This window comes from Salvia splendens, chromosome 18 (genome assembly GCF_004379255.2).
Source record: "Salvia splendens isolate huo1 chromosome 18, SspV2, whole genome shotgun sequence".
Taxonomy (NCBI): Eukaryota; Viridiplantae; Streptophyta; class Magnoliopsida; order Lamiales; family Lamiaceae; genus Salvia; species Salvia splendens.
The window spans coordinates 616,266-631,600 of NC_056049.1; the positions used below are offsets into that span (position 1 = coordinate 616,266).

At 40.0% G+C, this 15,335-nt stretch overlaps 2 protein-coding genes and 1 non-coding gene across 3 annotated transcripts; 2 read left to right on the forward strand and 1 right to left on the reverse strand.

Annotated features, from left to right (window-relative positions):
- The first annotated feature begins 7,199 nt into the window (after positions 1-7,199).
- On the forward strand, positions 7,200-8,576 carry LOC121775874. Its single transcript, XM_042172952.1, has 2 exons — positions 7,200-7,570; positions 8,260-8,576. Exons 1-2 carry the CDS (start codon positions 7,285-7,287, stop codon positions 8,424-8,426), a joined length of 453 nt encoding a protein of 150 aa, XP_042028886.1. The 5' UTR covers positions 7,200-7,284; the 3' UTR covers positions 8,427-8,576.
- A 1,824-nt stretch (positions 8,577-10,400) lies between these two features.
- LOC121778010 lies at positions 10,401-10,521 on the forward strand. Its single transcript, XR_006045584.1, has one exon. It is a non-coding gene; the product is annotated as a U5 spliceosomal RNA (small nuclear RNA).
- A 1,573-nt stretch (positions 10,522-12,094) lies between these two features.
- LOC121777808 (mitogen-activated protein kinase kinase kinase 18-like) lies at positions 12,095-13,721 on the reverse strand. Its single transcript, XM_042175162.1, has one exon. The coding sequence runs from the start codon at positions 13,481-13,483 to the stop codon at positions 12,095-12,097; it is 1,389 nt and encodes a 462-aa protein (XP_042031096.1). The 5' UTR covers positions 13,484-13,721.
- Positions 13,722-15,335: the final 1,614 nt, after the last annotated feature.

The following is a 15,335-nucleotide window of genomic DNA, read 5'->3' on the forward strand; positions in this document are numbered from 1 at the left end:
CCGCCGGTTTTTCGGCGGTTAACCGGCGGTTAACCGGAAAAAACCGGCGGTTAACCGCCGGTTTAGTGGCTTTCGAGGCGGCGCGGAGCACGAGGCGACAATGGAGCAGCTTTTGCAGACGGTTCGTTGACCGAACCGGCGGTTTTATTTCGGAAACCGGCGGTTTTTGGCCCGGAAACCGGCGGTTCCGCCGGTTCCGGTGGTTTTCCGCCAAAACCGCCGGTTTTGTGAAAATTCAAATTTTTTTTTTTTTTTTTTAACTTTCAAATTCGAATTCTTCCATTTTCCCCCTCATTTTTTTCTATAAATACCCCCCTCTATCCTCATTTACATTCACCCCACTCTTGTGTTAATAAGAGTTTCTCTCTTCAATCTCTCAATTCTCTCTCTTTGTCTCCAATTTCTCATTTGTGCTATTGTGCTTCCATTTAATTACGCAATTGCTACTCTTATTACGCATTGTTATACACTTATACAGTTATACTTGTTCCCGTAGTTCTATAAGTTGTCTTTCTTTCTCAATTACTAAAACAAAAAAAAATATATTATTCCATATTTCTACATTTCTACATACCATTCCAATATGTCTTCATCCCGAGAAGGTCGTGTTGATAAGGGAAAGGGAAAGGCCAAGAGGCCATCTCGGAGATCCGTTATTGATGAAATTTCTCAAATGAACATGGATGAGTGGCAGGTTAATATTTATTATCTACTAATTTCATTAATTTTGAATTACATTTCATTATTGTTCATAATTTTATTTTGTAGGCTCGAGAAGAGCAAGATGTGGCACATGCTATTGCTCTCTCTCGCTCTCAATACCAAGGCGATGCTTATGTTGGTACCGGTAGTGGTGCTCCCGGTCGCGGTGCCTATTCCCAACAAAGTCCAACCCCCGTGAATGTTGATGAAGACGATGATGATGATGATGATGACGACGAGGAGGAGGGGGAGGAGGTAGAAGAGGTTCAAGAAATGCCACCCCCACCACCACCAAGGAGTCGGCGTGGTCGTGGTCGTGGACGTGGACAACCTCCTCAACCTCCTAGACCAGCTGAAAGGTCTTTAACCTCAAACATCTTCGTGAAACATTTCAAGAGGGTACAAGATAGTAACGATCCAAACACTTATAATGTGTATTGCAACTATTGCGAAAACGTATACACATTCCGAAAGGGTGGAGGGTACGGTACATTTACCCGTCACCTGGAGAAAGCGCATCCGGTCGAGTTTGGTATCGCTCCAACCCAAACTCAACTCAACTTTCAACATGGAGTCGGAAGTGGGACGACGGGTTCATCCCAAACATCAGGTATGTGTAGCAATACTCTTTTGAAATATGATCACAAAAATGCTCTTAATGTGATGTCTAGATTTGCCGTTATGAAACATTTTCCATTCAATGCTTTTGATAACGATGCTTTTGAGTCGAGTATGCGGCAAGTATATAATGCCGCTGCAAGAAAATTGAGTCGAACTTCAATGACGCGAGCCATTGTTCGACAATGCATGGAAAAGAAGGCGCAATTAGGTACGTTTATTATTAACTTAGGGCATAAAGTTTCTATTTGTTCTGATGTGTGGACTGATTGTTTTTGTAAAAATTCGTATATGGGCATCACGGTGCATTTCGTTGATCACAGTTGGACTTTAAACAAACGTTTGATTGCATTTCGGGAATTTCCCGCACCACACACTGCACAAGCAATTGCTCAATTGATCATTCAAGTTTTGAATGAATTTCAATTGATCAATAAAATTTTTTCTATTGGTTTTGACAATGCTAGCGCTAACACTGCTAGCATAGATGATTTAATCAGTGCATGTTCTCCTGTTATTGATGGTAAATATTTCCATGTGCGATGTATTGCCCATATTTTGAATTTGTGTGTTCAAGATGCCATCGATTTGTGGCAAAAGTATGTTGATCCTATTAGAACTGCTGTGAAGTTGATTCATAACAAAGCTCCTATTGGTAGAGCTTGGAAGAGATATTGTCATGGTAAGCAATGCAGGTACACCAACTTTCGTTTGGATGTTTCAACTCGGTGGAACTCGACATATGATATGTTGGAGTCGACTTTGAACCACATTGAGTATTTATGTGATTTTTTTAGAAGTTGTCCTCATGTTCCTTCTGATTTGATTTTGATACCCGCTTGTTGAGACCACAGCATGGATTTATTTCGATTATTCCGCGCTTTCAAAAATGCCACTGTTGAGTTATCCGGTGTTTATTATCCTACTTCTGTGCGCGTTTTGGAGCATTGCATGTATGTGGCAATTGGTTTTAAAACTTGTGTGAAAAATACTCAATTCGTTGAGTTGAAGGCTATTTTGTTTTACATGGTTGAAAAATGGTTAAAATATTTTTCACGTATTCCAAATGTGTTTTTGATTGCAAAATGCTTGGATCCAAAGTGGAAGTTGCATGGTGTTTATAAAATTTTAGACATGTACTATGGTTGTTTGCACGCTTTGGATTTTTCTCAACTCCGCGAAATGGGCTTGACAAGAGGAGAATGCTTCGAACTAAGTATTCCGGATGTTGATGAAATCAAACATAGGTTAGATAGTGCACTTCGTTCTCTCTACGCGGAATATGAAATGCGGTATAACACCGCTCACCAGGTACGTGCTCCTCCTAGTCCTTCTACATTTGATTTTGGTGGAGGGGATTTTTCCAATGTCATGATCGATCCCGACGTAGTATCACAATTGCAAGATCTATACGGTACTACAACCAATAGGACTAGAGCGACTAGTGAATTAGATATATATTTGGAATCGCGCTCTATTTTTCAAGATGCAGGTCCTCCTACTCAACAAATTGACGTCCTTAATTGGTGGGGAACACATGACAAAGAGTTTCCGATACTCTCCATCATGGCTAAGGAGATATTCGCCGTTCCCGCTTCCACCGTCGCCGTTGAACAAGCTTTTAGTGTCGGCGGTTGTGTCCTAGACGACAAAAGGAGCAATCTCTCCGCCAAGAACATGGAAGCCACTATGTTACTTGACGATTGGGCAAAGGCGGACATGAGAGCACAAGAGCCGGATTTCGACTTCCGTGTAGAGAGTGATGGTGAAGAATTTTCTTCCGATGGCGATGACGAGGTCAGAAGCGATAGCACTCAACATTAGCAATGAGTCGACGGGGGCGGTGAACGGCGAGCACTGCCGACCAAAAAGGTAAGCAAGGTAAGAGAACTACGTGGGCTTTGATTCCTCAATAAAATTGTGGATACGTAGGCACCTCAACTTAAATTTGAAAAGTTTAACTTCGAAAGTTTAAGTTGAGCTCAAGCCCTTTTCAATTTTTTTTTTTCCCCCCTATTTCATAGATCATTCAGGATGCGGCTATGTTGTACTTGAAGATCATTAAAATATATTCCCCATTTGATAAATATCAAATGCGGAATATATTTTAATGATCTTCAAGTACAACTTAGCCGCATCCTGAATGATCTATGAAATCTTACCTTGGAATCAACCTTTTTTTCTTGCAAAATGTTGCCCATTTTCTAAGCAAACACATATCAGCACGCTATATACACATTGCTGCATTTCTAATAGGGGCAATTTGATCTTCCAAAGCAATCAATGCATCTCGAACACACATAGTCAGAACATTATTCAAGCATCTAGCATGGAAAAAATCAGAACAAACTATCTATTAGTACTAATTTTTTCCATGCTAGATGCTTGAATAATATTCTGACTATGTGTGTTCGAGATGCATTGATTGCTTTGGAAGATCAAATTGCCCCTATTAGAAATGCAGCAATGTGTATATAGCGTGTTGATATGTGTTTGCTTAGAAAATGGGCAACATTTTGCAAGAAAAAAGGGTTGATCCCAAGGTAAGAGAACTACGTGGGCTTTGATTCCTCAATAAAATTGTGGATACGTAGGCAACTCAACTTAAATTTGAAAAGTTTAACTTTGAAAGTTTAAGTTGATCTCAAGCCCTTTTCAATTTTTCCTTTTTCCCCCCCCCATTTCATTTTTTTTTAAATTTACCTTCCGAGTCCGACGAGGCGACGAGCCGACGCCCGACGACACTTGTAAATTATATTACATTGTTGTATGTTGTTGTATTGTATACTTATGTATTGTAAATTGTAATGTATCGTTGTCCGTTACAACTCAAAATCAATAAAATTTATTTCATTTTCTCCTTATTCGTCTTATTTGTGCTTGAATTATGCATTGTCTTGTTCCGATTTGTTGTATAAAGCCAAATTTCAAATTTAAAAAAAAAAAAAAAAAAAATTGAGCCGGCGAAACCGCCGGTTCAAAAACCGGAACCGCCAAAACCGCCGGAAAACCGGCGGTTCCGAACCGGAACCGGAACCGCCCGGTTTTCGAACCGGAACCGGAATCGTGAAATAGCCTCACGGTCCGGTTCCGGTTCCGCTTCCGCCAAAACCGGAACCGGCGGTTCCGAACCGGAACCGCCGGTTTTCGAACCGTGGGCATCTCTATCCGCAACGCGTCTCGTTGCGGTCTCTATCTCATCACGGAGAGACAAGACGGTAGCGAAACACCATTGCGAGACGACGTGGCGAGCTGCGGTTCGTGACGCCACTCGCCGGCCAGCGAGTGGGCGTCGTTTATATCCGTTGAAAATGTATTTTATATTATTTTTTAAAAAAAAATTCAAAAAAAATTCAAAAAAAAAATCACAAAATTATACTAGCCGTGTATAGCTGTTTTTACAAATTTTTTTATTTTTTTTTAATTTTTTTAAGCCCTCAATCACTTCTATAAATATCAAATCATTCCCACAAATTAATCCACAAAAAAACTCTTTATTCTCACTCAAACACTCTCAAACACTCTACAATCTTCATCTCAAGACATTATTCTTCTCCCAAATTTAATCAATTCATCCATTTGAGCAAATAAGTCGAATAATGGAAGAATCGCTAGCAGAAGATCGACGTCGGGAGGAGGAGGAAGCCGCGGCGCCTCAAAGGCGATCCCGGACTTACATCCATCGTAACCGGGAGAAAGCCGCCGCAAGGTTGGTATGCGACTACTTTTGTGACAACCCGGTATGGGGAGAGACCTAATTCCATCGCCGTTTCCGCATGCGTAAACGACTATTTATGCACATCGCAAATATATTGACAGCCCGGGAAGAGTTCTTCCAAGAAGGGTTCCACGCCGTTGGCCGTCCCAGTCACACGACGCTGCAGAAATGTACTGCAGCAATCCGTCAGCTTGCTACTGGACAAATGGCGGATGTGTTCGACGAATACCTGCAGATTGAGGAAAGCACTGGTAGAATGTGTTTGATAAACTTCTACAAGGGCGTCCGGGCAGCCTTCACCGACGAATTTCTCCAGAAGCCAAGCACGGCAGATTGTCAGTTTCTGCTCCGACTTCACGAAAAAGTGCACGGATTCCCCGGGATATTTGGCAGCGTTGATTGCATGCATTGACAATGGAAGAATTACCCTGTGGCGTGGAGGGGGTCATACACGAGCGGTCACAAAGGCACCCACCCCACCGTTATACTAAAGGCCGTTGTCGACTACCGTCTATGGATTTGGCATGCGTATTTCGAGGTCCCCAGATCGAACAACGACATCAACGTGCTCAATCAATCCGACCTCTTCAGCGAAGTTTTGAATGGTAAAGCGCCGGCCATCAACTTCATCGCTAACAACCGCCAGTATAAAATTGGGTACTATATTGTCGACGGCATCTATCCGAAGTGGTCAACCTTCGTGAAGACGTTCAACAGGCCGATGAACGAAAAACATACTCTTTTTGCGCAGAAGCAAGAGGCTGCTCGCAAGGATGTGGAGAGAGCGTTCGGGGTTCTCCAAGCTCGACATGATTGTCGCCGGCGAAGGACCTGAGGCGGGAAATTGGTTCGACCCTGAAACCCCGAGAAGCTCTACCGCAAGTAGTCACCCTCGCAGTGGAGCGCATCCGTCTATGCAAGATCGGTTGTCTGTTCGGGCAAGGACACGTGATTCTACCACCCACGCCCAACTCCAGGAGAATCTAATGGAGCACATTTGGGCTAAATTTGGCAACCAGTAGACGCACATGATCGCCATTAGACAACTCTTTCTTCTGCTTCTTTGAATTTTGAGATTTTGAATTTAGAGAGAGTGAGTGGAAGATTTTAAATTATGTGTTTTTTTTATTTTTTTTAGGATTTTATTAATGTGGTTTTTTATTTTTTTTAGAATTTTAAATTGTAATTTTATTTTATTTAATGAAATATGTTTTTATTAATTGAATTTGTTGAAAACAAAAATAAAAAATGAAATTGAATGAATAGTTAAGGGATGAGATGATTAATAGATGAAGGGTTGCATGTGTTGTTTCTTAGTTAAGAGGTGGGATGAAAAGTATAGTGGAGTCCATGAATAGTGAAGAGATGAGACGGTTAAGAGACAACTTTCCGGATGACCTTTACCGTCTTGAGCTAAATTCACTTTGCTTCAGCCTAAATCAGGTAATGTGTTTGGGCTCACTGTCAGATTTTGGCCCATTAGGCTCATATTCCGAAGGCCCAATATTAGCTAAACTCAGGCCCAAAATTGAGATGATATAACGGGATAAGTGAGAATGAATCATGGTATTGTTTATTGTTTAGATAAACTTTTTCAATTGTCATCGTTAAATATAGTTCGAACTCGATAGAAATGACCACAAATAACGAATATAATTTCCCGATGAATATACTGCTTTTATGTTTTTAGTATAGTGCTCATGACAAAGATATTTGTTCATTAAAAATTGCCATTGAATGATTGTACTGATACAAGGTTAAATCAGAATTGTCAATTGATCTTAGAACTGGATCGACGACCAATTTTTTCTAATAGAAATGTTTCAATTATTGAGCTTTCGACGATTAATTTGACCAATTTGTCCAATAAAAATATTTTGCTCTAAAACTTATCATAAAATGTGGTAAACTTTACATAGTCGATTGAATTAAATAGATTTCTCCAAACCATAAGCGCTCGAATTTTTGATAGGCCGTTTCGGTTCCTCCGATCGAAACTACCAATTCAGAATCAGAACCGACGGTTTTTGGGCCGGCGGCAGAACCAGCCGGTCCAACAAAATGACTAGAAAAAGTACACGTAATAGACAGGTGGTCCTCTATGGTTAGGCCACGTATCCTATATTCTGATACTTTTCTTTCGCCCTTTAACTATCCAACGAATCTTCAATTCTACACCGAAACTCTTAATTCTCCTTCAACCCCCTAAAAAAACACACACCCGCACGAAAAACTGTGTGAGAAAAATGATCCAGCCTCTCTATGCGCTGGTGTTCGGAGAAGTGGCGGTGATTTTGGTCCTACTTTTCCGGACGCCGCTGAGGAAGCCGCTGCTGATGCTGCTTGACCGCCTCAAGCAGGGCCGCGGCCCCGTGGTCGCGTCCACTGCCGGCGGCACCCTCTTCGTCATCATGATGTCGCTCATCTACAACATCACCACCATCCAGACCCGCACCGTTGAAGGCGGCGGGGCGGTCAATCCGACCGATCAGGTTCTCCTGGCCAATCAGCTCCTCGAAGCATCGCTTTTAGGTTAATTAATCTCTCTCTCTCTTTAAACCACCCTTGCCTCAGTGAGGTTTCCCCTTTCGGTGTGAAAATTATTATTGCGATTGTGATTGTGATTGTGATTAATTGACCTTTATATACAATGATTGAACAGTTATTATTTGGGTATATTGAAATTGGCTTTATGCTTTGGGGTTTATCTGTTTATGTGATTGTTCGAATGATCCGGTTTTTTAGTTGTTGAATGATTATATCAAAATAATCATTGGCAAATGGTTGTGTTGTTGATTGAAGGTTCTAATATGCAAAATATGAGCTAATGCAGTGATGTTTAGTAGAATTTTGTGACTGTTTGGAATTGATATTCGGAGGAAAGTGGAGTTGATTATATCATAGCATTCATCTGCAAGAGGTTGCATTGGTTGAAGGTTCTAATTCTAAAAAGCAAAATGTGAGCTGGTGTAATGATGTCTTGTAGAAATTTGTCACTGTTAGGAATCTATAGGCTATAAGAGTGAAATTAAGAGGAGAATGCTGTTGATTATACAGTAACAAATTTTATCATTGCATTCATTTGCAAGAGGTTGCACCGATTGAAGGTTATAATCCAAAAAAACAAAATGTGAGCTGATGTAATGATGTCTGGTATAAATTTGTGATTGTTTGGAAGCTGTAAGAGTGAAATTGAGAGGAAAACTCGGTTGATTTTGCAGGTTTCGCTCTATTCCTGGCGTTGATGATCGATAGAATCCATTACTACATTAAAGAGGTTCGCATGTTGAGGAAGCACATGGAAGCCATTAAAAGGTCCGAGCATAAGTCGGAGGAAGCAAAGGCGAAGGGCAAGACTAAAGCTGAGGATGATGACGATTCAAGTTAATGGAAAAGGGATGCTAACAGCTTTGTGGAGGTTAATAACCCTGCATTTATCATTCTGGTTTGCTATGTTTTTCTAGGTAGACTGTAATGCAGTGGATTCTGATGAATGATTTGCTATCTTTGAAATTTGTTATCAATGAGGATTTACTGATATCTGTGTGCATATGTAAAGCTGTTACGCTGCTTCTGGCCTTACCATGCAATTGTCCAAATATTGTTACTTTCCTGCAAATTTGATTAAACCTAGCTATCATCGATTGCTTCGCGTTATACGAATTAGTTGCTAAAAAGCCACTGAATCTTGATCGATGACATGAATATAGTGAACACATTATCTGGAGTCATATGGGACTCATTAAACTTAGAACAATAGGTAGGGTTTCAGGCTACCTCTTCCTAGAGCTTTAAGTTTTATATATGTAATTTGTAAAAATAGTTATGATTTCAATAACTATTTATGAGGTAATAGAATCAAAATAAATGTATAAAATAAGCTAATGGATACTATATGTGAGCGGTGCTCAGGAAATGTGCGTGTGCCTCGTGGTATGTCAAGGTTTTAAAATGCGTTTTAAGCCTCGAGACATTTTCCAAGGGCTTGTGAGGCTTAAATCATAAAAAAAACACATGAACATCATAACTATAATGGTAAATCACATCTAACCATAGCAAGTAAAAACACATGAAAACCATAAGTTCATAACTAGGTGTAAGTCTTTAACTCCCAAATTGAAGTCTGATTATGAAATGAAAGAGAAAGAAAAGGTGAGAGGAGAGGGAGTCTTCCAAAAAATCAGAGCATAGGTGTATCTTTGGATTTCAATTTTTACACTTTCTATTTCTTTAATCATCTTAAGTTTGGCTGTTTTCACATGGCCTGCTTCAAAGAGATGCTTAAACATGAAAGCCAATTCATTTTCAAGCCCCAAGAAGCCCAAATGCATGTGGGCCAAGGAACTTTAAACTCTAAACATGAGACTATTGCGTCGGTGTGCCTTAGCTGGGCCGAGGCTCCACCTTAGATGTGATATCCGGGTGCCTTGCACCAAGCTGTAGATATATATGAAATTAACATGAGAAAAGTATTGGATATTTCAACTTAAGGGGCAAGTAGAAAAGGGTTCCATCAGGATATATACAAAAGATATGAGTTATTTTTGGATCTCCTCTCTCTAGAATCAATGGCCCTGGATTTATTTCCGGTCCTACTCTTATCCTTTTATCCTAGTGTATACTTTGACAGTGGGGTTCGTGTCGGCCTGTGGCACTTGACAAGATTTTACAAAATTAGCTGTCAGGATTAAGGACCTCATTGTTCAGTTAACTTAGCAGAGAAGCTGGATATAGTGCTTGTTTACATTTAAGTTGCAGCCAAAGCTGGACAAGACCCGTGTGGTTGGTGTAGCATTACATGTTCTTACATTTTTAGGTTGTGTTTGGACATAAGCAGCCAACCCTTGCTGACTTGTCTACATTTGGAGTTGATGGATTTATAACTTGTCATAGAAAATTTGTGCTGACCACCTTCATATAATGTTGTTGGTACGAGTTGATGATTGAGTGCTATTGCTTTCTAACGTATTGAAGGCATTTATTTTGGGTGAAATGGTCGATAGATAAACAATATAAGTTGATTTATACCCTTTACTTGGATGGATTATTTGATCCTAAAACTTGTATGATATGTTCTTCAGATATTCAATCATATAACATATAACGAAACTAGTCGTCTAGTGTACAATTAGTGTCTTATTTACATAGTAATATTTTACAATGGTCGATTCTGTTCCATCATTTGGGAACGTTTGCCTGAAAATGTCCCACCTAAACTTACTATAGTATCCCATCATTTCATTTTTAGAAAATTGTCTTACAAAATTGGCCCTTTACCCTATAATAAAAATTTATATTTTGTAATGAAAATTGTTACCTAAACATGAAAATTGAGGCGCTCAACTATAATGTTTCACTAACGCAGCTGCGCGTCGAGCACATAGCGAATTATTCTTTCGCCTTTTACTAAAGAATAACGTGTGCTCGTTGTATTTCAAGCAGCATATGCCATTTTTTTGGAGGGTGTTTTGTTTATAATAACTATAATGTTTCACTAAGTAGTGGAAGAGAACAATTACTCCATACTGACATCATCAATAGGGTTGAGGAAGTTTTGTAGTGAAATGGACCCATGATATAAATATTCTCTCTTTATTTAGGTGAGCATTTTGGCCAAGGCAACCTACTTTCCTATGCAAGAGAGGATATGCCTTGTTGGGTTAAATATGATTGCGGCTTCATTATGATTTGGCTATCCATTTGGAATTTGATTTAAAGGAATTCTTTTTCAGCTCTAAATAGGGTGACAAGGTTGGTGAGACATTCACATGAAATCTCACTCGGTTTGATCGGTCTTCATGCACGTATCAGTATCAGTATCAGTATCAGGTTCAGGTACACTTCAATGAATGGTAGACGATGGATCCTACCGTCTCAAAATCTCGCCTCATATGTTTATGCAATATCAAACTATATGTTGTGAGTCTATCTAAAGTGGTGACGTTATTTAAAATTAGATGGAAATTATTAGAGGTTATTGACAAATCTTAGGAATGTAAAGGACTAGACAACACCAACAACAGGGTCGGTGCTTGGTCACAACGCACATCTTGTTTTATGGATAAGTCTTCACCTTCAAACCCAACCACCAATTGCATATAATAATAGACATTGGCATTTTACTTACTTTTTGAGCCAACTATTGAACAAGCCCAACTCCTATTGTCACACAAGTTCCACTTCAAACCATCCAAACCAACTTCCTCTACAAACTCCACTTCCGTTTCGTAGTTGACTTTGTGGATCACGGTGAGGTCGGGGTGATTGATCCCACTGTTGGATCACGAAGGTTGAAAAATTTCATTAAATTTGGCCTTCAAAGGTGTCGTCAACCTAACTGGCAGCTTGGCCTCAATGATGGTTACCGTTCAACCTCTTGTCTTCTCTTCTGATGCCTCTAATGCCGGCACGACATGCTTTGGCGAGTTTCATTTTCTAAATCCACTATGTATATTATTGTCAATAAAATAGCAATTGACTTTGCCAATTCAAGCACAAATGTGTTGACGTTTTCCCATTTCTAGAATTATATACTAGTAGTATGTATGAAGTTAATATTCTCCATAGTCCTTCGAGTTCACATTGGAGGTCTGAACATGAATGGTGTGGTTGACTTTTATTAGTCAAAGGGTTGTTCACACTTGACTTACTGTACTTACACGGAGTCAACTCTAATCCCTCCATGTCACCACCGTCCAATATCATACCTTCTCTTACATTCAATTTATTTTTATTTTTATTTTTGTGGTAAAAATTCAAAGTGTGGAATAATAGAATCATGCGTTTGCAATTCTAGAAATGCAGAAAAATCTATTCATCGCTTTCAAGAATTTATTCTATATTTATTTCAACAAAATGTCCTAATTTCATTCATTTTCGTTTACTTTCCGCTTAGATGATAGTAAATCATTGTATTCGTATTGTAATCAAAATAAAGATTTTTTAATAAAAAATAAGTACTTGTCTTGTTCACACTACAAAAACTGCTTGTTTTGCTAACGGAAATAAGCAGCGGACAATCAACTCGTCGGCTGCACGCCAAAGTTATCATCGGAATCATGAGTAGATTACAGTAATATAGTAGAGAAAGGAAAATGAAAACACAAAAAGAGATAGCATTAAAGAGTTGATATGAATGACCAGAAGATTGGTGTAATATAGAGTAATAAGAGAAAGGAAAATGAAAACACATAAAGAGATTACATTGAAAAGCTGATTTGAATCGCAAAAATCCTTCATAACCGTTCTTTCCAAAGCAACACTTATTGGTACAGAATCATCATGTGCATCACTATCACCAAGAATATATTCTAAACTACTAACATCAATATTGCTACTACTAATTTCATCCCAATTTGAATGAAACAATGATTCCTCAACTTCAATTAAACCACCTTCCACCTCTCCACCTCCATTAATCAATTCATAATTCAACTCAACAACTCCTTCACTTCCCATCCCATTGTCCCTCACCGTTATCCAACCCTCCTCCCTCGCGAAATCGAAATTCAATCCATCTCCGATCAAGCACCCGATCCTCCCGGCCGGAGGAGAGTCCGAAGTCGAAGGACTCTCTGTTAGATCCGACGCACAATCCGAAACCTCCAATTCATCCCAAAAGCACTGATCCATCACACTCGTAGGCGATCTCTTCATCGACTTCCTAACCCCGTTGCTCGCCTCCGCGAGGAACGGGTGCCCTAGCAGCTCCGCCGCCGTCCACCGCTCCTCCGGATCCCGCACGAGGCACTTCTCCACGAAATCCCTCGCCTCGCCGGAGAGCCACCTCGGAATCGCCGGAGAGTCGCCGGAGTACCCCACTCTGTACAGCGCCGCCGCCGGATCCTTCATCCCCGGCCACGGATTCGCTCCCGTCGCCATCTCGACGATCGTGCACCCCATCGCCCACACATCCACCGGAAACCCCTGCTCCTCGCCTCGCGCCGCCTCCGGCGACATATACGCCGGCGTTCCGGCGAATCCGCCGACTCCGCCGGCAGCGTGCTTCGCGCATCCGAAATCGGCGATTTTCAGCGCGCCATCGCCGGCGATCAGGAGATTCTCCCCTTTTACATCGCAGTGCACGATTCCGACGCGGTGGAGGTAATTGAGCCCACTCGCAATCTGATCCGCGTAGAATCTGATGGTGATTTCATCGAGAGAGCCGCCATTGCTTCTGATCAGATCGGAAAGCGTGCCGCCGGAGACGTACTCGAGGAAAACGTTGAAGACGAAGTCGTCTCTCTCCCGCGCAATTTTGGAGCCGAAGCATTTCACTACGAAGGGCGAGCAGAGCTGAGAAATCAGAGCCTGCTCGTTGCGCAAGGAGGTGGAAGAAGAGAGCTCCGCTGATTTGACGGCGAAGAGGTCGCCGGAGGCGGTGGTGGCGAGCGAAACTGCGGCGGTGGAGCCGCGGCCGATCACCGGACCCCTCTTCCACTCCATTTAGAGAGAGAATGTTGAATTTAATAAATAAAAATGAAAAAAACAGTTGGTTTCAGTTTTGAAATGAGAGTGGTGGAAGTATTTATAGAAGGAAAAAAGGTTTAAGTACAAATAGTTATATCCAAACCATAATATAGACAAATAGCACTAACTACACTTTTTTCATATTAATGTTAATTACATTTTAATTATTGCCGACTATATTATGAATTTATGATGTATCCCCCAAAGGAGAGGAGGGATATACAACTTTTAGAGAGAATGTTGAATTTGATAAATAAAAATGAAAAAAACAGTTGGTTTAGGTTTGAAATGAGAGTGGTGGAAGTATTTATAGAAGGAAAAAAGGTTAAGTAAAAATAGTTATTTGGAATATACGTATGTGCATTATTTGGTTTAGGTAGTGCATTATGTAGCTATTAATTGTCATTATCTAAGTATATTATGCATTATTAGAGGTATTGTGTATATGGGTTAATCAACGGATTGAAGATTACATACGTGCATTTAGTAATGTCTACGTACTATACCCTAGCCTCTAAGCTTATTAAACCCTTAGGGGAAACAAGAAACGTGTGTCAAACATCATAACATGGTACATCTTATTCGTATGCATTGCAGTTCACATATTGTGCATTATATAGTTAATAACATCCATTACTCGTGACAATTTGGTGAATTATTCGTATCGTTTTATAATTTGTTATTAATGCGTACGTACTATACCCTAGCCCCTAAGCTTATTAAACCCTTAGGGGAAACAAGAAACGTGTGTCAAACATCATAACACAGCACATCTTGTTCGTATGCATTGCAGTTCACAAATTGTGCATTATATAGTCAATTATATTCATTGCTCGTTACCATGTGAAGATTACATACATGTCTACGTACTATACCCTAGCCCCTAAGCTTATTAAACCCTTAGGGGAAACAAGAAACGTGTGTCCAAACATCATAACATGGTACATCTTATTCGTATGCATTGCAGTTCACATATTGTGCATTATATAGTCAATTATATGCATTACTCGTGACCATGTGGTGCATTATTCGTAGCGGTTTCCAGCCATTATTAGATTACTATTGTACCCTCATAATGCACAAAATAGGACAAATAATACAACACGGGATTAATTACCCAATGTTGATCTTGACCGTCCATTTCTCTAATCTAATGGCTGATATTAAGAAGGAAAAAGGAGGAAATATAGGAAAAGGAAATGAATACATCCCTATATATATATATATATATATATATATATAGGGGAGCGTTATTCTCCTTTTCACATCTTAGATCCTTTATCCTTCTTAATATTACGCGTTAGATCTAAGGCATCAACGGATCAGATTGATTCTAAAAAACTGGTTCCGTGTTGCATTATAGAAGGTGGTTGTATGCATTACAGGGTTATTATTGACATTTGACGGAAAAGTAACTGCCACATTTTGGTATCTGCGAATAATGCACCACATGGTCACGAGTAATGCATATAATTGACTATATAATGCACAATATGTGAACTGCAATGCATACGAATAAGATGTACCATGTTATGATGTTTGGACACACGTTTCTTGTTTCCCCTAAGGGTTTAATAAGCTTAGGGGCTAGGGTATAGTACGTAGACACGTATGTAATCTTCACATGGTAACGAGTAATGGATATAATTGACTATATAATGCACAATTTGTGAACTGCAATGCATACGAACAAGATGTGCTGTGTTATGATGTTTGACACACGTTTCTTGTTTCCCCTAAGGGTTTAATAAGCTTAGGGGCTAGGGTATAGTACGTACGCATTAATAACAAATTATAAAACGATACGAATAATTCACCAAATTGTCAC